Source organism: Suncus etruscus, chromosome X (assembly GCF_024139225.1).
Source record: "Suncus etruscus isolate mSunEtr1 chromosome X, mSunEtr1.pri.cur, whole genome shotgun sequence".
Classification (NCBI taxonomy): Eukaryota; Metazoa; Chordata; class Mammalia; order Eulipotyphla; family Soricidae; genus Suncus; species Suncus etruscus.
This window is the reverse complement of record NC_064868.1, coordinates 75103418-75129007: the sequence shown is the minus strand read 5'-3', so window position 1 is coordinate 75129007 and position 25590 is coordinate 75103418. Positions and strand designations below refer to the sequence as shown.

Here is a 25590-nt window from a genome sequence, read left to right as displayed (position 1 = left end):
AAGGAGTTGGGGATAGAAGCTGGTTTAGTCCAATATTTCAATATCATAAAGAATGATTGTTTTCATCTACAGGTTATGGAAATTGATGTCCAGAGATACTGCTCAGTTTTCTGGTTGGTAGGAGAACGATAGGCACCACTTGGCAATTCTCATTATAAACTTGACCAAACCAATGCGGTGTGAAGTCAAGTACTAACATGGGGAATCTTTCAAGTTTCATTGAATTTAAAGCCTTCAGCAATATGATTTCAGACTATATTCTAGACTGAAATCTCATACTAGATGCACTAAATTCATGGTTGCTCCTTGATTTGCCAAGTAACTGCCAATTGTTGTTCTTTGCAAGTGCTTATCTGTCAATTTGAAGGATCTTCTTTGGTCACCCAACAACCATTGCATTGAATTTAATTCTTAGAAATGTTAAATTTAGGTGCTGGAGTGATAGCACAGTGGGTATGGCATTTTCCTTGCACCCGGCCAACCTGGATTCGATCCTTGGCATCTTTTAGGGTCCTCCAAGCCTGCCAGGAATAACTTCTGAGTGCAGAACCAGGAATAAATACTGAGCACCACTGGGAATGGCCCAAAAAGAAAAAAAAATAAAATTTAAATCTGGGCACTGTCATACATAAAGCTGTTAATAATATAATTTTGGACATAAATTCTTCCAACTTCAAGCCCACCACCAATGTAGTACCATTATCCCAATCAAAGTTCTCTCTCATATTGCCTCCTTAACAAACTCATTGTTTTGATATAACTAATATAATTTTGATCACATGTTTATAATAGTTTTGGCTCTTACAGTTATGGTACATAACTAAAATCTTCCTTATTTGCACCAGTCATACAATATACTACTACTACTGCCAGGATGCTCAAACTGGGTTTGAAATTACAAGATGAAACCCAGCCAGTGCCATGGTCTCTCCATGCACCAAAGCCATAATGACCTTTATTCTTAATACATTTTACCAGGTGGGGGAGGCTGGAGTAAGATTCAGATTGGCTTTTACATATCAAAAGGATAGGTTTAAAGGCAAGAGAAAGATGGAGGAACACCTTTGTTTGAGGTTAATAGCTGGGTTTCATCTTGTAATTTCACCCATTTTGCTTAAAACAAAAAAAAAACTTAAAATGCTACAAAAGTTTTGTTCTACTGTTCTCCACCAGAGGTGGGAACCTCAGGTCAAAACTTATAAAAGTGGTTGTTATTTTGCATAGGCACAGTGAAAGTTGGGGAAATAAAAGGAAAAACTGCTGTAAGGTGGTGAGTTGTAAAAAGCATAATTGATTAAATTGTGCATACATCATTTTCAAAGCAATCAGCTTTTTCCATACGCTTGTCTTATATATATCACAAAAATTTTCATTTACTTCTCTGAACATAAACATTAGAACCTTTCTGCAGATACATTTAATTTGAAAAAATTTTAAACATTCTTACACAGAGCACTGTTTTGCAAGTCTATAGCATTCTAGTTCCTTTTTCATTATCTTCCCAAAACAAAATTACAAGAACATTTCAGCAGATAGATATATATATATATATATATATATATATATATATATATATACAGTTTAAAAATAAGTTTGCTAAAGCATTCTTATAACGAGCACTGTAATAAGATTCTATAGTATCCAAATTCCTTTTCTATCGACTAGTGTGGACAAAGAACATTTTAACACACATAATTTGAGAATAACTTGCTAAATATATACAATCAAGCAGCAGAGAATTAGGAAAACATTCACTAGGATAGCTGAGAACTATTCAAAATCTAACAATATTATGCATTTCCCTGGAACTGTGCAAACTAGTATTAAAACACTAAAGTTGGATACATAATTATCTTCTTGCATTGGGGCATAGTAGCTATTAAGATCTATACAGTTAGAACAATATAACCAATAATATATTGACTGATGCAAATAGGATCGAGAGAATACTCTAAAAGAAAGTTACAGGAGGTTCTGTAAGCAGATTCTCAATTGGGCTTTGGATGGTCTTGGATTCTCCACCTTCTCCTCCATCTTTACCTTCTTTGGTATGCTCCTGGGATCTTCTGAGACAGAAAAGCCTTTAATACATGGACTTGAATCTGGCTGCGGGACACATTCATTTTCCCTGTTGTTGACCCCTGTCCAATGGAGTTTTCTCTTTATCTTGTACCCCATCAGTGACATCAATAAGTTGCTGCAGGTTAGGAGGCAAGATTTGAATGAAGAAAGGGTGAACATAGGCCTCTGGGACACTGCTTAGAGCCTCCATCTCTCTCTCCTTTACTGATTGCTTCTGTCCTGCCTGAGGGGATCTCTGCCATATTCAAGGGACACAGAACAAAATGTTTAACAACTGGAAATTAAACAGCCTGCTACTGAATAACCAGTGAGTCTGAGATAAAATCAAAGAGGAAATCAAAACTTTCCTGGAAACAAATGATAATGAAAACACAAACTATCAGAATCTATGGGACACAGCAAAAGTAGTAATGAGAGGAAAATTTATAGCTTTGCAAGCACACATCAGAAAGGAAGAAAGGGTATACCTGCGCTGGTGGGACAGCGGGCCACAGATCTCCTGGGCTGAACACTTGGTCCAGAAGACTGGGACCCCCCACACCAGGCGGGTCTTCATGGCTGGCCCTGGCAACTCGGGCCCTGGGGAGTGGCCAGAGGAGGGAAACCCCTCCCCTAGGTATATTAGACCCCCTGTTTTGCTTGCTAGTAATATTATTTTTCAAAGCCAAATATACTTTTTTATCATTATCCAAAAACGTTCCTGATCCTAGATTGCTCCTTGGAATAGAATCAGGATGCTCAAGATTCTGACAAAACACTCAAATTGACCTTTATTGTTTAGTCTTTTATGTATTGCTTCTCCCCTCATCCCTTTGTTTCTCCTACCTCCTCATACCCAAACCCTGAACCATTATCTTCCCCTTATTCAACCCTCCTTATCCTCAGTTCCTAATTTGATAGACACCAAGACTGACCTTCTCCCCCAACACCACCATCCAACTCCTCATTGAATGACACCCTCTCGGTCCCCAGCTCATGCCTACGCAAACAACTATGACCAACACACCTGTTGACCCATGCTTGGTGGCCCCTTATGTCACCATCAAACTATGGACTGTTGCATGATACCGGAATCAGCTTCAGCATAACCCCTAGTTCAAGGAAAATATAGGGTTCCGTAATGCAGCAAAACATGTCGCAAACTCAACTATCACCTGTTGTCTTCAAATACCCTTGTTTTCTTTTTCTTTTTCTTTTCTTTTTAAAACATAAAAGGGTCACATATATCTCTTTTGTATAGCTCAGATGTATTCCCTTAACATCTATAACTCTTTTAAAATATCCTCATTTGGGACAATTTTGCCCACTAGATTAGTTATTTGATTGCTTGATTTTCCCCCTATGAGATCTGTTTTATAAGCAATACTGGTAGAAGAGTAACTCTGTACAGATTTCACGTTTATACCAAGTTACGGGAAATGTTGGAATTTATTCGTTGGCCCCCAGATGCACCAACAATATCTTGTGGCATTGCTTCTCCTTTGCATAGGCACATTAAAATGGGAAAATAATACATATACAAATAAGTTCTTATCTAATAGAGATGGGAACACAAATTTGGTAATGTAATTAGGCCTTTTACCCTGAACATTGGCATAATGATTTGGCTCAGGCCTCAGAAGAATGGGCATCGCCCACACACACCTGAACTATGGAAACAATCACAATTGTCTTTAACATTCCCAGGATCCAAGCCTCTACCAGAGAAGACCTACCACTGCTTTGGCATTGACTTACTCCAAAGTGTACTCCCAACACCCAGGTGACTCAGCAACAGTCTGCATGCAGAGCAGATTGCTCTGCATTTAATGATATGCTGAAACTAGAGGATGCTCCACATCAGCCTGACACCAACGAAAGAAATGCACAGAATCCAGATTCTTTAAATATAAAAGTCTGATACTAACTATAGCTAAAGTGTGAAAAAGTTTCACCGGGACCTTGAGAATGACTGGAGTTGGATAGACTGGTATGCCTGGAACCCAGAGTCTGTCTTATGCCAATAAACTTCTGGGGTGAGGCCTTTTTGTAATCAGGTCAAGGATTTTTTTTCTCCCATTTTCTCCATTTTTCTGGACCTATGCAAACATTGGTGATTGCCACTATCACACCTTTACTATATTTTTTTTTACTCTTATCCTTTAAGGAAAAAATACAACTTACTGAACTTAAAAACAAATTACTGTAGTAGAATGCCTGTCTCGAAAAGAGGCAGGGGATGGGTAGGGGGGAGGGGGTAATGTTGCACTGGTGAAGGGGGGGGTCTTCTGGTTATGACTGTAACCCAAATATGATCATGTTACTTAAATAAAAATATATTTAATAAAAAAATAAAAATAAAAGAATTAAAAATTAAATAAAAATATATTTAATAAAAAATAAAAATAAAAGAATTAAAAAATTAAATTAAAAAGGTATACCTGAATAGTTTAATGACACTGCTTATAAAATTAGAAAATGATCAACAATAGGAACCAAAAATAGGGAAACAGAAGGAAATAACAAATCTTAGAGCAGAAATCAATAAAGTGAAAACCCAAAAGACAATCTGAAAGATCAAAGAAAGCAGAAGTTGATTCTTTGAAAAAAATTAACAAGACTGATAGACCATTAGCAAAACTAACAAAGAAAGACAGAAAATCTTAATAACTCGTATTAGAAATGAAAAAGGGGAGATCACTACAGATATTGCAGAGATTGAAAGTGTAATCAGAAACTACTTTGAGAAACTGTAAGCCACCAAATATTAGAACCTGGAAGAAATGATAAATTGTTGAACTCTTATAACCTTCCAAGTTTGAATAAGGAGGACATAGCATATCTAAACAACACCATCATTATTGAGGAAATTAAAACGGTAATCGAAATTCTGCCCAAAAACAGAAGCCTAGGCCCAGATGGTTTAACTAATGAATTATTTCAAACCTTTCATGAGGAACTACTACGAATCCTGGCCAGGCTCTTTCACGAAATTGAAAACACAGGAACACCTCCAAATAGCTTTTATGAAGTCAACAGCACCTTGATACCAACAGCAGAGATGCTGCCAAAAAATACAATTAAGACCAATATCCCTGATGAACATAGATGCAAAGATCCTCAAAAAAATCCTGACACATAGAATCCAATGCCTAATCAAAAAGATCATTCACTATGATCAAGTATGTTTCAACCCAGGAATGCAAGAATGATATAACATCCATAAATCTATCAACATAATACACAACATCAACAAAAAGAAAAAGAAAAATCACATGATCATACCAATAGACACAGAGAAAGATAAGGTCCAACACCCTTTCTTGATAAAAACTCTCAGCAATATGGGAATGAAAAAAAACCTTTCTCAACATAGTTAAGACCATCTACCACAAGCCAATGGCAAATATCATCCTCAATGGAGAAAAACTAAAACCCTTTTCTCTAAATTCTGATACAAGAAAAGGCTGTCCTCTCTCACCACTCCTCATCAACATAGTACTGGAAGTACTTGCTATAGTAATTAGGCAAGAAAAAGATATCAAGGGAATCCAGATAGGAAAGGAAGAAGTCAAGCTCACACTGTTTGCAGATGACATGATACTCTACTTAGAAAACCCTAAAGACTCTACCAAAAAGCTTCCAGAAACAATAGATTTATATAGAACGTGGCAGGCTATAAAAATTAACACACAAAAATCAATGGCCTTATTATACACCAATAATGATAGGGAAGAAATGGACATTAAGAAAACAATTCCATTCACATTAGTGCCACACAAACTCAAATACCTTGGAGTCACTTGACGAAAGACATGAAGGACCTATACAAAGAAAACTATAAAACCCTGCTCCAAGAAATAAGAGAGGACACACAGAAATGGAAACATATACCCTGCTCATGGATTGGTAGGATAAACATCATTAAAATGCAATACTTCCCGAAGCATTGTACAGATTTTATGTGATCCCTCTAAAGACACCCATGACATTCTTCAAAAAAGTGGACCAGGCACTTTTGAAATTCATTTGGAACAATAAACACCCTCGAATAGTTAAAGCATTAGGAAAAGCACTATGGGAGGCATCACTTTCCTCAACTTTAAACTGTATTACAAAGCAATAGTTATCAAAACAGCATGATATTGGAATAAAGACAGACCCTCAAATCAGTGAAATAGGCTTGAGTACTCGGAGAATATTCCCCAGACATAAAATCACTTAATTTTTTTATAAAGGAGCAAGAAATCCTAAATGAAGCAAGGAAAGCCTCTTCAACAAGTGGTCTTGGCACAACTGGCCAGCCACTTGCAAAAAGTAAACTCAGATCCCCTGATAACACCATGTATGAAGGTAAAATCCAAATGGATTAAAGACCTTGATATCAGACCTGAAACCATAAGGTATATAAAACAACATATAGGTAAAAATCTCCATGACATTAAAAATAAAGGCATCTTCAAGGAGGAAACTGCACTCTCCAAGCAAGTGAAAGCAGAGACTAACAGATGGGAATATATTAAGCTGAGAAGCTTCTGCACCTCAAAGGAAATAGTGCCTAGGATACAAGAGCCACCCACTGAGTGGGAGAAACTATTCACCTAATACACATCATATAAGGGGCTAATATCCACAATATACAAGGCACTATCGGAATTTTACAAGAAAAAACATCTAATTCCATCAAAAAATGGGGATAAAAAATGAAAAGACACTTTGCCAAAGAAGAAATACAAATGGCCAAAAGGCACATGCAAAAATGTTCCACATCACTCATCATCAAGGAGATGCAAATCAAAACAATTATGAGGTACCATCTCACACCACAGAGATAAGTAAACATCACAAAGAATGAGAACAAACATGCTGGCAGGGATGTGGAGAGAAAGGAACTCATATTCATTGCTGGTGTGAATGCCCTCTAGTCCAACCTTTATGGAAAGCGATATAGAGATTCCTCCAAAAACTGGAAATTGAGCTCCCATACAATCCAACTATACCACTCCTAGGGATATATCCTAGGAACATAACAATACAATACAAAAATCCCTTCCTCACACCGATATTCATTGCAGCACTAGTTACAATAGCCAGACACTGGAAACAACCAAGATGCCCTTCAACAGATGAATTGGCTAAAGAGTCTGTGCTACATATATACAATGTAATATTATGCAGCTGTCAGGAGAGATGGAGTTATGAAATTTTCCTATACATGGATGTACATGGAATCTATGATGCTGAGTGAAATAAGCCAGGGGGAAAGAGATAGATGCAGAATAGTCTGCCTCATCTATGCATTTTAAGAAAAATAAAAAGACATTTTTGCAATAATTCTCAGAGACAAAAGAGAGGAGGGCTGGAAGGTCCATCTCATGACATGAAGCTCACCACAAAGAGTGATGAGTGCAGTTAGAGAAATAACTATATTGAGATCTACCATAACAATGTGAATGAATGAAGAAAGTAAAAAGCCTGTCTAGAGTACAGGCGAAGTAGGGGTGGGGAGGAGGGAGATATGGGATATTGGTGATGGGAATGTTTCATTGGTGAAGGGGGGGTGTTCTTTACATGACTGAAAACCAACTACAATCTTATTTGTAATCAAGGTGTTTAAATAAAGATATGAATAAAAAAAGAAAAAAGTCCTCTGCTTTGGAGCTGGAGAGGTAGCACTAGAGGTAAGGCATCTGTCTTGCAAGCGCTAGCCTAGAACGGACTGAGGTTCAATCTCCTGGCATCCCATATGGTCCCCCCAGGCCAGCCAGACGTTACTCCTGAGCATCAATGGGTGTGGCCCAGAAACAAAAACAGGCATCTATTTTGAAGGCACTGGCATGTGCTTTGCAAATGAAAGACATTTTTAAAGTCCTCTGTTCTGCTCTGTGAGGTGGCCATAACCACCTCAGCAAGAAGAGCACCTGCGGTCGCAGCAGAGATCTCCTGATGGCATACCAACAGAGGTAGGATGTCTCTGCCACATAGGGTGGAGAAAAAGGAACGTGGCCTCTTTGCTATGCTTCACAGCTGCGATTACCTTCTATTCAATAAATCCCATCACAATATGTAGATAAAAACACACTACAACTCAGGCCAACATCAAGCATAGAGAATGAAGATGGCATCTCTGATGACTCAAAAAGTGCAAACCACTTATTTAGCTTCTCAAATTAGAAGTTTAGAGAAGAAATAGAAAGGATCCTCATAGAACTCAAAGTAACCATTGATCAAGCTAAGCAAATCACAAATAAAAATCAAGAGGATATGAAAATAGAAATTAAAAAACTACAAACCGAAATAACAGGACCGAAAAACTTGGTAGGCAAAATGAAAACCTTACTGGAAAGCCTCTTCAACTTAGGACTCAATCAATGAACTGGAAGATGAGATGCATAACAACTCTATAAAACAGAAGAGATTGTAAAAGAGCCTTAAAGCAAATGATCAGAGAAATGTGGCTTCTTTGCTATGCTTCTCAGCTGTGCATATCTTCTAGCCAATAAATCCCATTCATCTGTTGAAGGGCATCTTAGTTGTTTCCAGCATCTGGCTATTGTAAATAGAGCTGCAATGAATATCAGTGTGAGGAAGGGATTTTTGTATCGTATTGTTATGTTCCTAGGATATATCCCTAGGAGTAGTATAGTTGGGTCGTATGGGAGCTCAATTTCCAGTTTTTGGAGGAATCTCCATATCGCTTTCCATAAAGGTTGGACTAAATGGCATTCCCACCAGCAGTAAGAGTTCCTTTCTCCACATCCCTGCCATCGCATACCAATCCCAAATCACCAATCCCACTGGAAGATGCCAATGGGAAAAAAAACACACTACAGCTCAGGCCAACATCAAGCTTAGAGAATGAAGATGGCATCTTCATTGGAAGATGCCAATGAAAAATATATTCAAAGTATGTGAACAAATAAAAATATCTTTGATTAACTTAACAGAAAAAAATCATAAGAATCATTGGAGTCCCAGATACCCAGAAAGTAATCCATAGAAAGAATCAACAGTCTAGTACATCATTACAGAGAAACTCCCAGAGCTAAAGACTGCATTCCCAAAGAGTACCAGCTAAATGAAAGCTAAAAAAAAGCACCCCAAGACACATGCTCGTCATGATGATGAAACCTACAGATAGGGATAGAATACTTAAAGGAAAAGGATCAAAAAGAGAAATTACATTCAACAGGGCATCCTGACATTTTTAACAGTATCTCAGAGACAAGAGAGATGAGGGCTGGTAGGTGCAGCTCAGGACATGCAGCTCATCACATAGAGTGATGAGTGCAGTTGCAGAGATGACTACACTGAAAACTATCATAACAATGTGAATGAATGAGGGAAGTAGAAAGCCTGTCTCGAGTACAGGTGTAGGGGGGTGGGGAGGAGGGAGATCTGGGAAATTGGTGGTGGTGATGTTGCACCGGTGAAGGGGGGTGTTCTTTACATGACTGTAATCATACAACTATAATCATGTTTGTAATCACGGTGTTTAAATAAAGATAAAAAATTAAAAAAAATAAACATTAATATTAACACAATGTAACCATGTTACTTCACAGGAAAACATTTTATTTTCCTTGTTACCTTTGCATCCTTGTTCCTTGTTTTTTTTTATTAGACGTTGGTGACTTGTGATATTCTGATAGAAAATTTGTCTATAATTTATTTAACTTACATATAAAAATGGTTTGTTGTAAAGTTATTTATTTATCATCTAACATCTGAACTCAATGTTATAACACACAGGGTCATTTAAACAATTTTATAATGTTATTTATACTCACATAAGAATTTGTTGGATTTATACATCTTTTTAAGATTTAGCACTGAAATTTAATTCAAATTTAAACTCAGAAATTTACTACTTAAAGTGTGCAGGTCTTTTTATAAGGGTGTTAAGATTTTAAGGTGACCACGCCCTTTGATCCAACTGGACGAGTTCTCCTAAGAACAATAATGCAAATATAATGAGTGTCATGCATATTTGGTGTATAATTGTATTCCATCAGTCATTTGACATCATTGTTTGCTTGAAATTTATTATTATTACAGAATATGAAGGCATTTGGGATTATTCCTAAAATCTCAGATATTCTTTTAAAATTGATATTTGAATTATATATTGTATACTTATAAAATATTAATAATAATATAGAATTATTAAATATAAATCTAGTCATGAAAAAAAAAGATTTACAGCAGACCTGTCACAAGAGACCCTCAAGGTCAGGAGGCAGTGGTGGGATATAGTGACCAAATTCAATGAAATGACTGCTTTGCCAGTCACCCAGCCAGACTCACATTAGGTTGGAAGGAAGTACAAATAGCTTCACGGATAAACAAAAGCTCAGAAACTTTACACTCATAATCATCCTTAAAATACAAACTGAAAGGTCTACTTTAAGACAAGAAAGACCAAAAGACACAACAAACTTCTACACAAAGATGACAATAAATCCCATGACAATTATCTCTTTCAATATCTAGAGCAATTAGGGCAAATAAGGGACCAAAATGACAATTATAATTGTAAGTTATCTCTCTGTACAATAGCTAGGTTGTAAAAGTAGATAAAGTGATATGCATGGTACCACTTCAGTAAGAAAATTGCAATCCACCCTGTCTAAAATTAAAATGGAGAAGAAAAATGTCTGCCAAGAAAGGCAGGTGGTGGGAGTGGGGTGTGCAGGATGGAAACTGAAAATATTGGTGGTGGTAAATGTCCACTGGTGAAGGCTGTTGTACATTGTATCACTGAAACTCAATCATGAACAACTTTGTATTTCACAGTGATTCAATTAAATAATTCACTTATAAATTAATAATAAAAGGATTAATAGCAGTTTTCTAACTAATCTGTGACATATTGAATAACATGATAAGGGAATGGAAGGTATCAAAGATGTGCAAACTCTTGGCTCTAGTATATCAAAAAGGAAACTTATCTCCAGGGTAGAAAATAAATGGGGGATATAAAACATATCTGGAGGTGACATGAGTCCAGATTCAGAGGGGTTGGGATTTGTCTGTAATATAAAGGCAAAGTTTATTTGAATACTCTATTACTTTTTATATTTAAGTAATATTTATATAAACATACTGTATTATTTTATCCATTAATTATGTGGCTGATATTTGCATTTTCTTCTTTTTATTATCTATGTGAAATTCTTTTACAAATAGATGCATAAAATAAATGTTTGAGAGAGTAAAGTGCTTGCCTTACAATATTCCTGGGTTAATTCCTGGTTTTCCAAACCATGAGCTATCCCTATTTACATATCTGTTCATTGTATTCAGAGTAACCCCTGAACTTTGCTGGTTGTGGTCCAAAACCCAATCTGTTTGAGTTCCTGGTTTTTGTTATTTTGAGAATATGCCGAGCAATATAATTACTGAGTCATATTGTAACTCAACATTTAAGGAGCTTCAAGCTTGTTTTTCACAGAAACTGCATAATTTTACAGTCTCACCAAAAATCTCTCAGATCTTCACAAATGTTTTTATTGCATGACTTGATCAGAACCTTCCTAATGGGTATGAGGCAGTGAACCATTGTGGTTTTTACTTTTTCTTCCGTGATGACTAATGATGTGCTTTAAAATCTTTGAGGAAATGTCTATTAATAGTTTTTGTCAATTTTAATTGAGTTATTTATCTTTTTATTATTGAGTTATAAGGATTCTTAATATACTTTAGATAAAATTTATCAGTTGTATGAATGCAAATATTGGCAAGCAAGAACTGAAATAAATTGGAATTGAGTTTCCAGGGAGAAAAACATAACCAACTGAGTATAAGCAAACCATATTCCGAAAGGCCACAATTTTTCAAAACAGAATTATTTGTGCTCCAATGAATATAGAATATTATACATACATACATTCATAAATATACACATAAGCATAGCTCAAATGTTATCCCAAATAAGACAAAAAGTCAAAGAGTGAAATAGAAACAAAGAACTAGAAGCAAATATCAAGTCATAGACTTGCCAGTCTCTTTCCATTATATAGTTTCCTCAGTTTAAGAATAGCCTGTCGTATACCCTTAGCAGCTTAACCAGTTTACCCTCAGCCTTAAAGGATCTTAAAACTTCCAAATTTTTGTCTAAACTCTGAAACTTTCTCCTGGTATCATAATCATAATTTTTTTATATTACTTACTGGCCTCTTTCCAGACACACCTTACCAGCAACATCTGCTTAGTTTGAAAATAATTCTGAAGGGAATAAATAAGCTGTATATAATTTAATATAATAAAGTACAACTACTGGAACACCCAGCCAGAGTTCAACTTTTGAAAGTGACTCCTACCCATTGGTACAAACAACAGACAAGTGTATTAAGAAAGCCACTTATACTAATTGGTTTTTGTTTTTAAGTTTTGGGGCCACACCTGGCATTGCTTAGGGATTACGCCTCACTCTGCACTAAAGAATTACTCCTGATGATGTTCAGGGAACCATATAGGATGAGATACAGATGATCAAACCCAAGTCAGGCGCATGAAAGGCAATCTACCTACCCATTCTACTATTACTTCAAACCAATGGCATTAAAGTTTATTATGCTGATATATGGAGTCCCAGTTTTTAAGCTGAAAGTTCATGTCTTGCCAAGAAGTCAATTTCCATGTACAATTTGCTTTCCTGATATTTCTAGGACTATAGTTTGTTGTTCCAAATAATCAGGTGGGGGGATTGAAACATTACAGCTCACAGAAAAAATAAGAATCAGACAGCAGGTTTAAAGCACAGGCTGTGGAGAATTTCCTAACTTTTGAGGAAATGGATGACTGTTTAGCATGTTAATTTAAGCTACTGCTTTTCTCAAGGGAGAGTAAGGAGAAGCAAGAATCTATAATCAAAAAACACAGAGATTCCATCCCTGACTCAGTATTAACTCAGTATTAACTTATTTTATTATTGGAAAGTCATGGTGTCTCAATTTTAAAGTATTTAAAATGGAAATTATGATTAAAGTTGCATAGTATAAGAAATAATGTGTCACAATAATTTTGATATTACAAAATTCATAGAATTTGTTCCTTCCATCTCTCTTTCCCTGTCTTCCTCTTTCTAATTTCATCTCTATTAGACAATAAAGTACAAAACTTAAAGAGCATATTTTGTTTAGAAAAAAAGTAAATATAAAAAATCTGTAAGCATGAAGAGTCATGCTAAAATAATAAAGCATTATTTGGGCAAAAATGGGAAATCATTGTACAGTATTTCAGTAGAACAATTAACTTTTTTTGTGTGTTTAGAGATGTCTAGTAGCACTGTAAAGAAAGAGCTGGTGTAAGGAAACAGAGAATAAATAGGCACAAGAATAACAAAAAATATACATATGAACAATTTTTCAAATATATTAGAATTTGTCATATCAAATTATAACATAAATTAATCATATAGAAATCAAGAAAACAATGCAAAGGGTAAATAAAACCAGGCATTATATTATCAAAATAATTAAGAAGAATTTTTCTTTTCCCATTCACTAATTTTATTTTTTAATTTTTTGTTTACTTAAAGGACTGTGGTTTACAAAGCTATTGATATCTGCGTTTTAGAAATACAAAATCAGCCTCACCACCATAAGAATGCCTATGATACCAATACTGATTCAGTTGTTATTGTCCAATATATCTCAGTTGTTTTCATTTAAAAATATCTCTCTGGGGGCCGGAGAGATAGCATGGAGGTAAGGCCTTGCATGCAGAAGGTCGGTGGTTTGAATCCCGGCATCTCATATTGTCCCCTGAGCTTGCCAGGAGCAACTTCTGAGCATAGAGCCAGGAGTAGCCCCTGAGCGCTGCCGGGTGTGACCCAAAAACAAAACAAAAAAATAAAAATATCTCTCTATTCTTCTTTATTGATGTCACTGATTTTATTTACAACTTTTTCCATTCTGCTGTCGATTTCTGCTATTTTATTATTTTGCTCTTCATTTCTGTTTGGACAAGTTCTTTCATTTTTCATCAATATTTCTTAGTTTATTCATTTTTCTGTTCCAATGATTTCCTCAGTTCAGTGAAAATGGAGTACATTGTTGCTCTGAAGTCAACCTTGGGCAGTTTAGAAATTTCTGATGTAGTTGAAAGCTTTCTTGAACTTCTGTTCTATTCAATTGATATAGCTAATTCCTTTACTTTTCATTTTTCCTAATTTTTTTTTTGGAGTTTCAGGTTCTTGTTTGCAATACCAGGTTTATTCCTATAACTCTTGGGGGTTTCTAGCAGTCACAAAATACCTGTAAAGATTTTTTAAATGTCTGAAAGATTAAACTGGTGCCCATCTCTAAATTCTCTGTAACTGGATGACAAACGTTTTGTAGGAGCAACTTTCCTATAACTGCTACAGCACCAAGATCTAGCAGGTCCTTCCTTTGATTCAGTTAACTGTTGTTGGAATCTAGAAACTAAGGTGGCATCAGATTCCAACTAATTTGGGCAGTGACTAGACATTGTGGTCACAAGTAACCAATAGCAATAAACCAATAGTTTAATAATTTGTTCTTTGTGGCAACAGGGAGATTTTGCATTTTGCTAGTACTAGTTTATAGATGTATACTGCCAGTATGCATGATGTATGGAATTCACTTCCACAATTGTCTTCCTCTCTGCTACTTCCTCTGGGATAATATCTCCCAGTTGTGCCCATAAAATGGCTGTTCTCATCTTTTGAGGACTAGAGACAATTGTTCTCTGTTTGATCTGGTTACTGCTTGCTCTCAGTTCTCTTTCTGATACCGTGGGTGGGTACAGACACAAAATGAAACCTCTGCGAAGTCTTTTTGATTCGTATTCTTTATTTTAAGTGGAAGGAGGAAGTTTAGTATATCTTGTTTGGTGAGATTCCTCTGGTTCAGAGCCAAATGCAGGAATATTCATATCATGTTGCCAAGCTGCTGTAACTATGTCAGTGTAGAATAGTGGTTGAGTCCCTTTGGGGAGGGAGCAAGGATATAACTCTGTGGTTGGGGGCTCACCTCTGGAATGGAATTTCCCAGTTCAGGGATGGTGTGGTCACTCCCTTTATTGAACTTAACAAGTCATGATTCTGACTCTTGTGATTCAGTGAGTTCAAATACATATCTAAGTTCTATAAAATAAGCATTCACACTTAGTGACTGATATGAACCAGTCATGTGTTGGCAGTACTGTCAGCTCAGGAAGGAAGCCTGTCTGGGTGGGGATCACCTAAAAATGGCTGGTCCCATTTTGCTCGGGTATAGTAGTCCATTGTATTGGAGTCAATAATATCCAAGTCTATTTGCAACTTAGTGAGTGCCAGAATAAAACTTAGGTTATATAGAATGCTTTGTTTTCAGCATTTTCTTATCTTAGGTTGGCACGTTATGTCTTGTACAGTTGCTGAATCTTTTCTCTTTCAAGCTGTTTCTTCCTCCCACCTGAATCTAGTGTTCCATAGCTCTAAACTTGTCCAGAGTTCTGTCTTCTTCAGCATAAAATCCCCCTGAGGTGATGGCTGTGTTCTTTAGTGAAGTTTCTCAGTGACATTCGATGTAGGATTCTGTGTTCAATTATGTTTAAATGCATATGTTTTATGCATTCTTCACCCTGATGCTGCCACTTTATTCCCACCACTGCCTTTTCTTCATATCTAAGCAATGTTTAGAGAAAATAAAGAATTAATTGGCATTTGAGTCAATGTGGGAGAAATGGAGAGAAAGTGGCAAAGGGTTCTAACTTAGGCAATTGGGAGATTACAGAATTGTTAACAAGAGATGGTTTATAGTTTTGAAACAATATGCCTTGGGTGTGGTGAGCCTGAAATTCTTTAGAAATAGGAGTTTACATATTGAAAAGCTGGAAGATATATACATTGTATTTTATGACGGGCATCTAGAGATAATAACTAAAGTTATTCTTTTAGATTGGTGAGATAATATATTATAATAGGAAGGGTACCAGATATAAGCCCCCAAAAGTAAGTGTATCTAATGAGTAGAGAAGACAGAATATACAATAAAACCAACAGCAAGTGATGAGTAGGAATGTTGAAGAAATAATAGTTTTAAGCAATAGAAATTTCAAAAGAATTAAAAACTACTAAGAGTCTAGGTTGCTGAAAATAGGAAAAAGATCCTGTAGTTAGTATTTTTTTTTGTTTTTGGGTCACACCTGGCAGTGCTCAGGGGTTACTCCTGGATCTGTGTTCAGAAATCGGACCTGGCAGGCTCGAGGGACCATATGAGATGCTGAGATTATTCTTCTGCACCTAAGACAAACGCCTTACTGCTGTGCTATCTCTCCGGTCCCTGTAGTTAGTATTTAAATGTCATGTGATCAGGACTAACACAGTATCAGTGGATAGAGAGCTTAAATGGAACTGGGAAGCAATTATAAAACTATAATAAACAAATATAAATATATATTTACATATAAATAAATAAACAAATATAATAAAATAATCTTAGAAAATGATAAAAATGATTGAGCAACGAGATATAAATAAGAATAAAATAAATTACAGTCAGATAATATGTGTGAAATTTCTGCTTATAAAAGACAAGTAACAGTTATTATGTTGCTAAGCAAGGGTCATTAACAAAAAATGATATTCCACTCGCAAGTGAATGATCCATTAGGTAAAGGAAACAGAATTCCCATTTTTACGATAGCAGTATTGCTGTTCATTTATACATGTATTAAAGGTGCTAGTCAAAAATTACTCCCTCTGGTTCATTTGGCAGCTTCATTTAATAGTGATTGTAGTAGAAAGCAACAGGACATTGTAGTAGGCAAAAGATCTCAATCCTGCCACCACCTTTTATGATAAGAGATTGATGCTCCACTTATAGCTAATTAAGGGGCTTGATGGCTTAGGGTCTTGAATTGACTCTGATTTGGCATTATGTTGATCTGATCTAGGCAATCATAAAGTCTCTTTTACAAATCACTTATAACACTAAAGTAATATGCAAGGCTGAAAAAATTTCCCACAGCTTCCTCTCTCTCCCTGCCTCACAAACACACATGCCAGAGCTGACTTTTGAAAAACAAAAGTCAGAAGTTCACTCAAGTGCAGACTTTCTGCTATTTACAGATTTCGCATTTACATATTCAACTAATAACATATATACACATATGTTATTTGACTTCATGGATGTGAACTACCTATACAAAACTATAAATTGAATACCATTTATTTCACTGTCCATAGATTGTCACCTTAAGCCTAGCATTGTTCAAGGGTGGATATCTGATTGATAGAGAAAAGGTATTTGTTATTTGAGATACATATGTATGTGGTGTGTGTAGAAAATATAATTTATACACAGAAACATTAACCTATGGAAAGTAGAAATCATTTTACTCATTCTTCTGATACTGTGAAAGGATAAAATCATGCAAGTAGAAATCTTAAAATATTATTAGTAGAGTGGAAATTATGACCCATGACACTGAATTTCCATTGTATCATAGTTTTCTGAAATAAGGAAATGAATCTCTCTGACAGCAACAATAATAATGAAGGTTTTCCAGATTAATTTTGTCATTTGATCCTAACAGCCCCCTAAGATAGATTATGCAGTGATTACAGCCTCCTTTACTGTTGCAAAAAATAGAGCTCAGATGATTAAGTGACTTCTGACTATGACACAGACAAGAAGGAATAGAGTCAGGGTTACCCCTTCTTCTCTCTGCGTCAAGCACTCATTCTGTGAGATACACAGCCCATCTAAGCAGCAGCCAAGTGATTCTGTGAACTCACTGGCATCTGTGATGGTAGAAATAGGCACACAAAGTCATTGTAAAACCTATGTACAAAGCAATGCTCTTATTCTTTAGAATAATTCTTTCTCCAAAACTGCAGATCACTCACTTAACTCTTTTTTAAATTAATATCTTTATTTAAACACATTGATTACAAATATGATTGTAGTTGGGTTTCAGTCATGTAAAGTACACCCACCTTTACTGATGCAATATACCCATCACCAATGTCCCAAATCTCCATCCTCCCCATCCCACTCCCACGTGTACTCTAGACAGGCTTTCTACTTCCCTCATTCATTCACACTGTTACGATAGTTCTCAATGTAGTTATTTCTCTAACTGCACTCATCACTCTTTGTGGTGAGCTTCATGTCGTGAGTTGCACCTTTCAGCCCTCCTCTCTTTTGTCTCTGGGAATTATTACAAAATATCTTTTATTTTTCTTTAAACCCATAGATGAGTGAGAGAATTCTGTGTATATCTCTTTCCCTCTGACTTATTTCACTCAGCATAATAGATTCCATGTACATCCAGGTATAGGAAAATTTCATGACTTCATCTCTCTTGACGGCTACATAATATTCCATTGTGTATATGTACCACAGTTTCTTTAGTCATTCATCTGTAGAAGGAAACCTTTGTTGTTTCCAGTGTCTGGCTATTGTAAATAGTGCTGCAATGACTATAAGTGTGAGGAAGGGATTTTTGGAAAGTGATATGGAGATTCCTCCAAAAACTGGAAATTGAGCTCCCATACAATCCAGCTATACCATTTCTAGGGATATACCCTAGGAACACAAAGATACGATACAAAATCCCTTCCTCACTCATTTAACTCTTGGTGCATTATGCAAAGATACTTATTGAGGAAAACAGTCCATCCTATGTCATGTCCACCATATCTGATTTTCTGAACAATACACCTCACTTTGTAGATCATCCTTGATTTCTTACTCTTCTTCCCCATTCCCTCGTTAGGTATGAGAAAAGCCACAACACCTGTGAATCTTACATTCTCAAATTTGAATTACAGTTTGAATTTATTTCTATGTCTATTATTACTCTCGGGATGTAAGAGGAGGAAAAATGGACACATTACAGAAATGAATTCAGTGTAATGAAGGTCATTTTCAATTGTGACTACCCATTACACAAATCTTTGGCTAGCATTACAGACAGATGCCATGAAATAGAAATTTTTTCGATATCAAGTTACGTCTTGGCAGACTAAGGCAGCTCATTAGTAATGTTGGATCTCTTACTACATTTGTGATTCAATGCTAGATGTTATATAGTATTAATCTGGGATTTGTGCCATTAAAATCCACGAGTGACATTTCCATTAAAATCTTGATTATTGAGAAGGAAGTGCTCACTCTTAAGACGTAAGTCTAGTTTGCCCTGGATTCAGGGCCAAGCAGGCACCGAAGAAAGAGGGACTGTGGTCAGAAGTAGACAAAGATGGAGAAAAAAGTGTCAGCTGAGTTCTAGATTAAAAGTAGCAGTTACAGGGGTCCTGTAGATATCCTGATGGTGAGTATGTATGAGGTACTTTGTGGGGTCTAGAGTTCATGCTCCAGGATCACCCCACATGCCAAGTATGATCCTTTAAGCACTATTGTACAACCAGTGTGTGCATGCAACACAACTAAAGTGTGACATACGGTGAACACTGAATCTTTAAAAGTGTACAAATACCATAACTAAGTATGCAGCCCCCATAATTCATCATAACAGCAAAGGGGTAGGAAAGGAACTAACTGACCAATTAAAGCAGCAAAAAATGTTTTACACTGACCGAAAACTACAGAACCGTTTTGAGAGTGATCTTGTGAAGTTCTGCTGTGACACTGTTACAAAGAAATAATTGTAACAATGGCAATCAGTTTCACTTAGATCACGGGGTTCTCTTTGTAAGAACCTACTTTTTTCTCTAATAATTGGCTACCATTTTGTAAAGCAAGAAATAGACACTTACGAGATATTTCATCAGAAGGATCTCATTTATCTGTGTTATATAAAATAGTCGAATGTGGGGGCCGGAGAGGTGGCGCTAGAGGTAAGGTGTCTGCCTTGCAAGCGCTGGCATAGGATGGACCGTGGTTCAATCCCCCGGCATCCCATATGGTCCCCCCAAGCCAGGAGTGATTTCTGAGCGCATAGTCAGGAGTAACCCCTGAGCGTCAAATGTGTGTGGCCCCAAAACCAAAAAAAAAAAAAAAAAAAAAAGAAAATAGCTGAATGAGAAAATTAAATGTAGTAAAGGGGAATACTTAGATCACCCTAGACCCCAAGGATTAGGGAGGAGGACACAGAAGGCAAGAAATCAAGGCAGAAAGGAAGATGAGGAAAGGAAATAATGAGGGAACAGGGATTGGAGTCTCCATTGTACTGGTGTGTGAGAGAGTGGTACAGCTATAAATCTAAAACACAAAGTCAACCACACTGAAAACATGAGATCTATTACTAAATTTGTAAAGTGCCTGCCAAGGAGATAGGATGGGCTGAGGTTGTGAAGATGGATATGATGGAGTATGGGAACACTATTGGTGGAACTGATGTTGAAATATTAAATGCCTAATTTCAGTTATCAATAACATTGTAAATCAAAGTTGTTAAAATTGTTTAAAGAGTTGTTTCCTCTGACTTCTATTCTCCCTGATTTGAGTCTTTCCCATTCCACCCATTAAATCAATCTTCTACAGTTTCACAAATGATGTCCTAAGAATGAAATCTCTGGCTGTAATATTCTACTTAAAAGCTTTAATGGCTCCACCACTCACTTATAGTGTGTCCTTTGACCATACCAAATTGCAATCTATTCTGAAATTACATTTTAATCAATGGTGAAACACTGATTAGTCTATACTTATAAAGTTATCTTATAGTCCAAATAAACTCAACTTGGACGAAGACAAAGGTGTAGGGTTGAATTACCAAAAGGACATTGAAACAAATCTGAAGGAAGGTCAATGATCACAGGTGGATCTTAGAATGGAGAACAATATTTCTCTTTTTTATTCCTGACATGTATGTCACTAATGCTCCTGTCTTTTCTTCAGTATCATTCTCTTTCAGTACATGTACGTAACCTCTATACAAAGAAAACCATGACCAAAACACCTCTTGAGTTCTGTATGTTATATTCCATCCACCAGTTACAGATTGAAACTATTGGTTCTAGGTTAAAATATGCCCAGTTTAACTAAGGTATGAGACTATTTAGGATTATGTAGATGGGATAAAGAAGATTCCTAAGAGAAAAGGAGTGATTGTTATGTAGACATTGTATTAATTCCCATGATCTTAAATTTGCTCTCACATATCTAACTGGGATTATTCTACATTTTTACATACTCCTATCTTTCAAAAATGTCCATAGAAGGTTTTTTATTCCCTGCAGGCAATGTAGAAGCTCATGTACTGAGCTTCTCGGTCAGCTGCCCAAGAGGAGCTCTACCGAAGCCCAGCTGAAATGAACTGGCCTCCCTGGGTGTGCTCAACCCCTAGGGCAGGCTCTCTTTGTACCTGTACAGAGATGGTGTTTAGTCATTCATAGTCTAATGAGCCTTGTCCTCCAGACCCTATAAAGTCAGCATCCTTTCCATGAAGAAGAGTGCCTCTTCCTGAAGTCCTGGAGGACCTGCAGCAAGAAGCAAGCAGGATTGTTTTTCTGCTCAGAACAGAGTGTCTTTTTTGAATCCGCCCTTCATTATGGTTCACAGAAAAGTGAAGAAAAAGTTCAGGTGCATCGTGCTGGTCTGTCTCTTATTTGCGACTATATGTGTGTGGAAAGATATGAAGAAAGGGGATGAGTATGATTCCCTTCAGTTGCGAAGAAAGGAATTTCAGGCCTCGAAGAGTCTGCAGAAGAAGATTGTGGACTCCAATTTCAGGTCTGTGTCTTCAAACAGCATTCAGGATACTCTCAGGGGTAAACAAGACCTCAGAAGACTCAGGGGTCCATCTAAGACCAAACTAGAGAACTCCCACCTGGTGTGGAACAGGGATAGCTCTTCCAAAAACATTAACCCTAAACTGAAGAATGTCTGGAAGTATTATCTGAAACTGAATAAGTACAATGTGTCCTACAAGGGGCCAGGGCCAGGTGTCAAGTTCAGTGCAGAATCCCTAAGCTGTCACCTTCGGGACCGAGTGAATGTCTCCATGGTGGATGCCTCAGATTTTCCCTTCAACACCTCTGAATGGAAGGGTTTCCTCCCCAAGGAGAACATTAGGACCATGACTAGGCTATGGGGCCAGTGTGCTGTTGTCTCATCAGCAGGATCTCTGAAGTCCTCTCAACTGGGCCCAGAAATAGATGATCACGATGCCATCCTGAGGTTTAATGCAGCACCCACAGACAACTTCCAGCTTGATGTAGGCACCAAAACCACCATTCGTCTAATGAACTCTCAGTTGGTTAAAGGCCAGAGGTTCCTCAAGGACAGTCTATATAATGAAGGAATCCTGGTTGTGTGGGACCCTTCTGTGTACCACTCAGATATCCCAAAGTGGTATAAAAATCCCGAGTATGGTTTTTTTGAAAATTATAAGAGCTACCGAAAGCTGCATCCCAATCAGCCCTTTTACATCCTCAAGCCCCAGATGCCTTGGGAGCTTTGGGACATTCTTCAGGAAATGGCCCCGGAGGAGATTCAGCCAAATCCTCCATCCTCCGGCATGCTTGGCATCATCCTCATGATGACACTGTGTGACCAGGTAGACATTTATGAATTCCTTCCATCCATGCGGAAGACTGACTTGTGCCACTATTACGGGAAGTTCTTCGACACTGCATGTACCATGGGCTCCTACCACCCACTCCTCTATGAAAAAAACCTGGTGAAGTTTCTAAACCAGGGCACTGATGCAGATATTTACATTCTTGGAAAAGCCACACTACTTGGCTTCCAGAATATTTGCTGCTAAATGTGGGTTCCTTGACTAGGTATTGCCACACTTCAATGCTTGGTATTTTTAAGTAAATTTATTAAAAGAAAGTGCATCATAGTTGAAATAACTGATCATAATGCATTTGTTTCAGGATGACAGGAAGCAAAGTTATCAAAAATATAAAGAAAATAGGAGATCTAAAATAAAAAAACAAAGAATTTGAAAAAGAAAAGGAAAGTTCAATAGCAGATATATTTGTGACAATTATTGTATCACCAATAAAGTCGTTAACACAATAGCAGAAGCTTTAGTATGCTCTTTTGTGTTTTTTTTCAGATAGTAGATGGACTAGAAGAAAAGAAAGATGTGTGTATGTGGCAGTTGTTGTTTGTATGTGGCAGTTGTTGTTTGTATAGCACTCGTACATTTTTGGATATGAGGACTGAAGAGAAAGTACCCCAGTGCAAGAAGATCCATTGAACAGCCCGGTTTATGGCCATGGAAGGGACTGGTTTCCCTTTCCCCAGACCCCCAGGAACCCGGCTGCTCAGCCTTGCTGTGAAGGCCTGGTTTGGGGGTCCCATATCCCTGCTCTAGGGTTCAGTATACAGGGGTCCTGTCGGCCAGCTCCCCCACTCAGAGACATACCAGTTACCAGTTGCAGGAGTAACTGTGAAATCCTGGTATCTGGGGTCTGCAGTCGGTCACCAAACTCTTGACATTTTACAGGTATTCTCTTAGCCATCCTGGATCTGAGAAGACCTGACTCCTGAAGATTTGCGATTGTTGTTTTAGCTTTAGCCCTTATCAATAGCATTTCTGATTGGTGGCAAGATAGGAGGACTTCATGATATTCAGAATAAATAAATGGCTACTGAGCCTCACCTTGTACTCTAGGCCTCACCTGTACTCTAGGCCTTCCTGGAAAGGGCTCTGAAGTTCTGGGATCCTGAGTACAACCATCAAGTCTGGGCTGTAGCTGCAGAGCCATGTGAGCTCACAAGTACACAGCTGCATGTACCTACACTGTCTACAGACACAGTTCTCCCTTTTCTTCATATAAATAAATACAAGATCTGCCTTTTTCATCAGGTCTGCCAGTGCTGGGCTGTTCCCCCAATGATCTTATTCTTGCCATCAAGTGTTCTGCAGTGATTGAAATTGTACCAGGAAAGACACAGATATAATATATTAAAGGCATGCTCCAAAACTCTGATTGTATCCTGGTGTGGGGGCAGCAAGTAAGTGGTACAGAATATAGGTAATGTTTTTATTTCTGCAGAATGAGATTGTGCCCAGGGTCTGTGCTCCTGGCAGAGGCAACATTGTTCTCATGTGGATGATCTGATATATCCATAGCCTGGATGCTGATGAGGAGAGGCTAAAGTCCCCAGGCCCTTCCTTAGGGAAATAAGTGCAGAAGGTTTCATCTCCATCATCAAGTAGAGAGAAAGAGTCAGACAGGGTGGCTGCAATATCCACCCAGCAGGAAGGCTTGTAGAGTACTGGGTTTGCTGTTGGTTTGTCTGCATGCACACCCATGAGGGGCTCCTCACATCTTCTGTGACCAGGATAACTCCCTCAGACAGTAAGTGGGTTCTAGCACAAGAGGAGATACGGAAATGGTATGTTTCAGTAAGCTCAGTAGTTATTTATTCATTCTGAATATCATGAAGTCCTCATATCTCGCCACCAATCAGAAATGCTAATGATAAAAGTTAAAGCTAAAACAGCAATCTCAAAACTTCTGATCCCTAAATAGCCATACATGTTTTCCTTTCCTTTCTTTTCTTTCTTTCTTTCTTTCTTTCTTTCTTTCTTTCTTTCTTTCTTTCTTTCTTTCTTTCTTTCTTTCTTTCTTTCTTTCTTTCTTTCTTTCTTTCTTTCTTTCTTTCTTCCTTCCTTCCTTCCTTCCTTCCTTCCTTCCTTCCTTTCTTTCTTTCTTTCTTTCTTTCTTTCTTTCTTTCTTTCTTTCTTTCTTTCTTTCTTTCTTTCTTTCTTTCTTTCTTTCTTTCTTTCTTTCTTTCTTTCTTTCTTTCTTTCTTTCTTTCTTTCTTTCTTTCTTTCTTTCTTTCTTTCTTTCTTTCTTTCTTTCTTTCTTTCTTTCTTTCTTTCTTTCTTTCTTTCTTTCTTTCTTTCTTGCGGCAATCGGTTTCTGGCTCTGTTCTCAGAAGTTACTCCTGGCAGGTTCAGGGGATTATGGGGATGCCGAAAATTGAATGCAGGTTGGCTGTGTGCAAGAAACGCTCTCTCCACTGTGTCATTGCTCCTGCCCTTATATGTTTTCCTTTTCACCTCTCTCTCATTTTCTTTTAGAGATTACACTTGGCATTTCTTGAGGTTACACTGATTCTGTACTTGGGTGAAATCTGATGATGCTAAGAGGATCATGTGGTACCAGGGATCAAGCCTAGGTCTATTACATGCAAAGCACAGACTCAGCCTTTGTGTTGTCTCACCAGCCCTCTTTCTGTCTCTTATCCAAACTTTCTCTCTCTTACCTATCTGAACTTACAGGGTACCATCATTTTTTGAGGGCAGGCCCTACCCACTGTCCTAATGCAGCCCAATGCAGGTAACATGGAAACCAGCCTGTATTGACACTGTCCTGTCTTTAAGGGATAATGCTGCTCATTTCCAACTCTCACTTTTGAATGGCTTTACCAAGACTTCTGTCTGCCAGCTAATCTCCTGAATTCTTTAAAGCCATCTTTTCCTCCCAAATGACTTTCAGGCATTTCCTACTTTCAAGGTCTACTGATCTCATTTTCTTTATCTTCCTGGGCCCTCTGTGGAAGGTGTCTCTGGGAGTGGGAATGTGGCTCTCTAGAGCTTGAAGTGGCTCAGACGACAGAATTTTGAAGGCCATAACTGATACTT

The 25590-nt window shown here is 37.3% G+C and overlaps 1 protein-coding gene and 1 pseudogene across 1 annotated transcript; one reads left to right on the top strand and one right to left on the bottom strand.

The window, feature by feature from the left end:
• Nucleotides 1-2119: 2119 nt before the first annotated feature.
• The window catches only part of LOC125998923 (Y-box-binding protein 2-like), a 234823-nt pseudogene continuing 211352 nt past the window's right edge, over nt 2120-25590 (bottom strand).
• LOC125999351 (beta-galactoside alpha-2,6-sialyltransferase 1-like) lies at nt 21463-22760 on the top strand. Its single transcript, XM_049767424.1, has one exon. The coding sequence runs from the start codon at nt 21529-21531 to the stop codon at nt 22744-22746; it is 1218 nt and encodes a 405-aa protein (XP_049623381.1). The 5' UTR covers nt 21463-21528; the 3' UTR covers nt 22747-22760.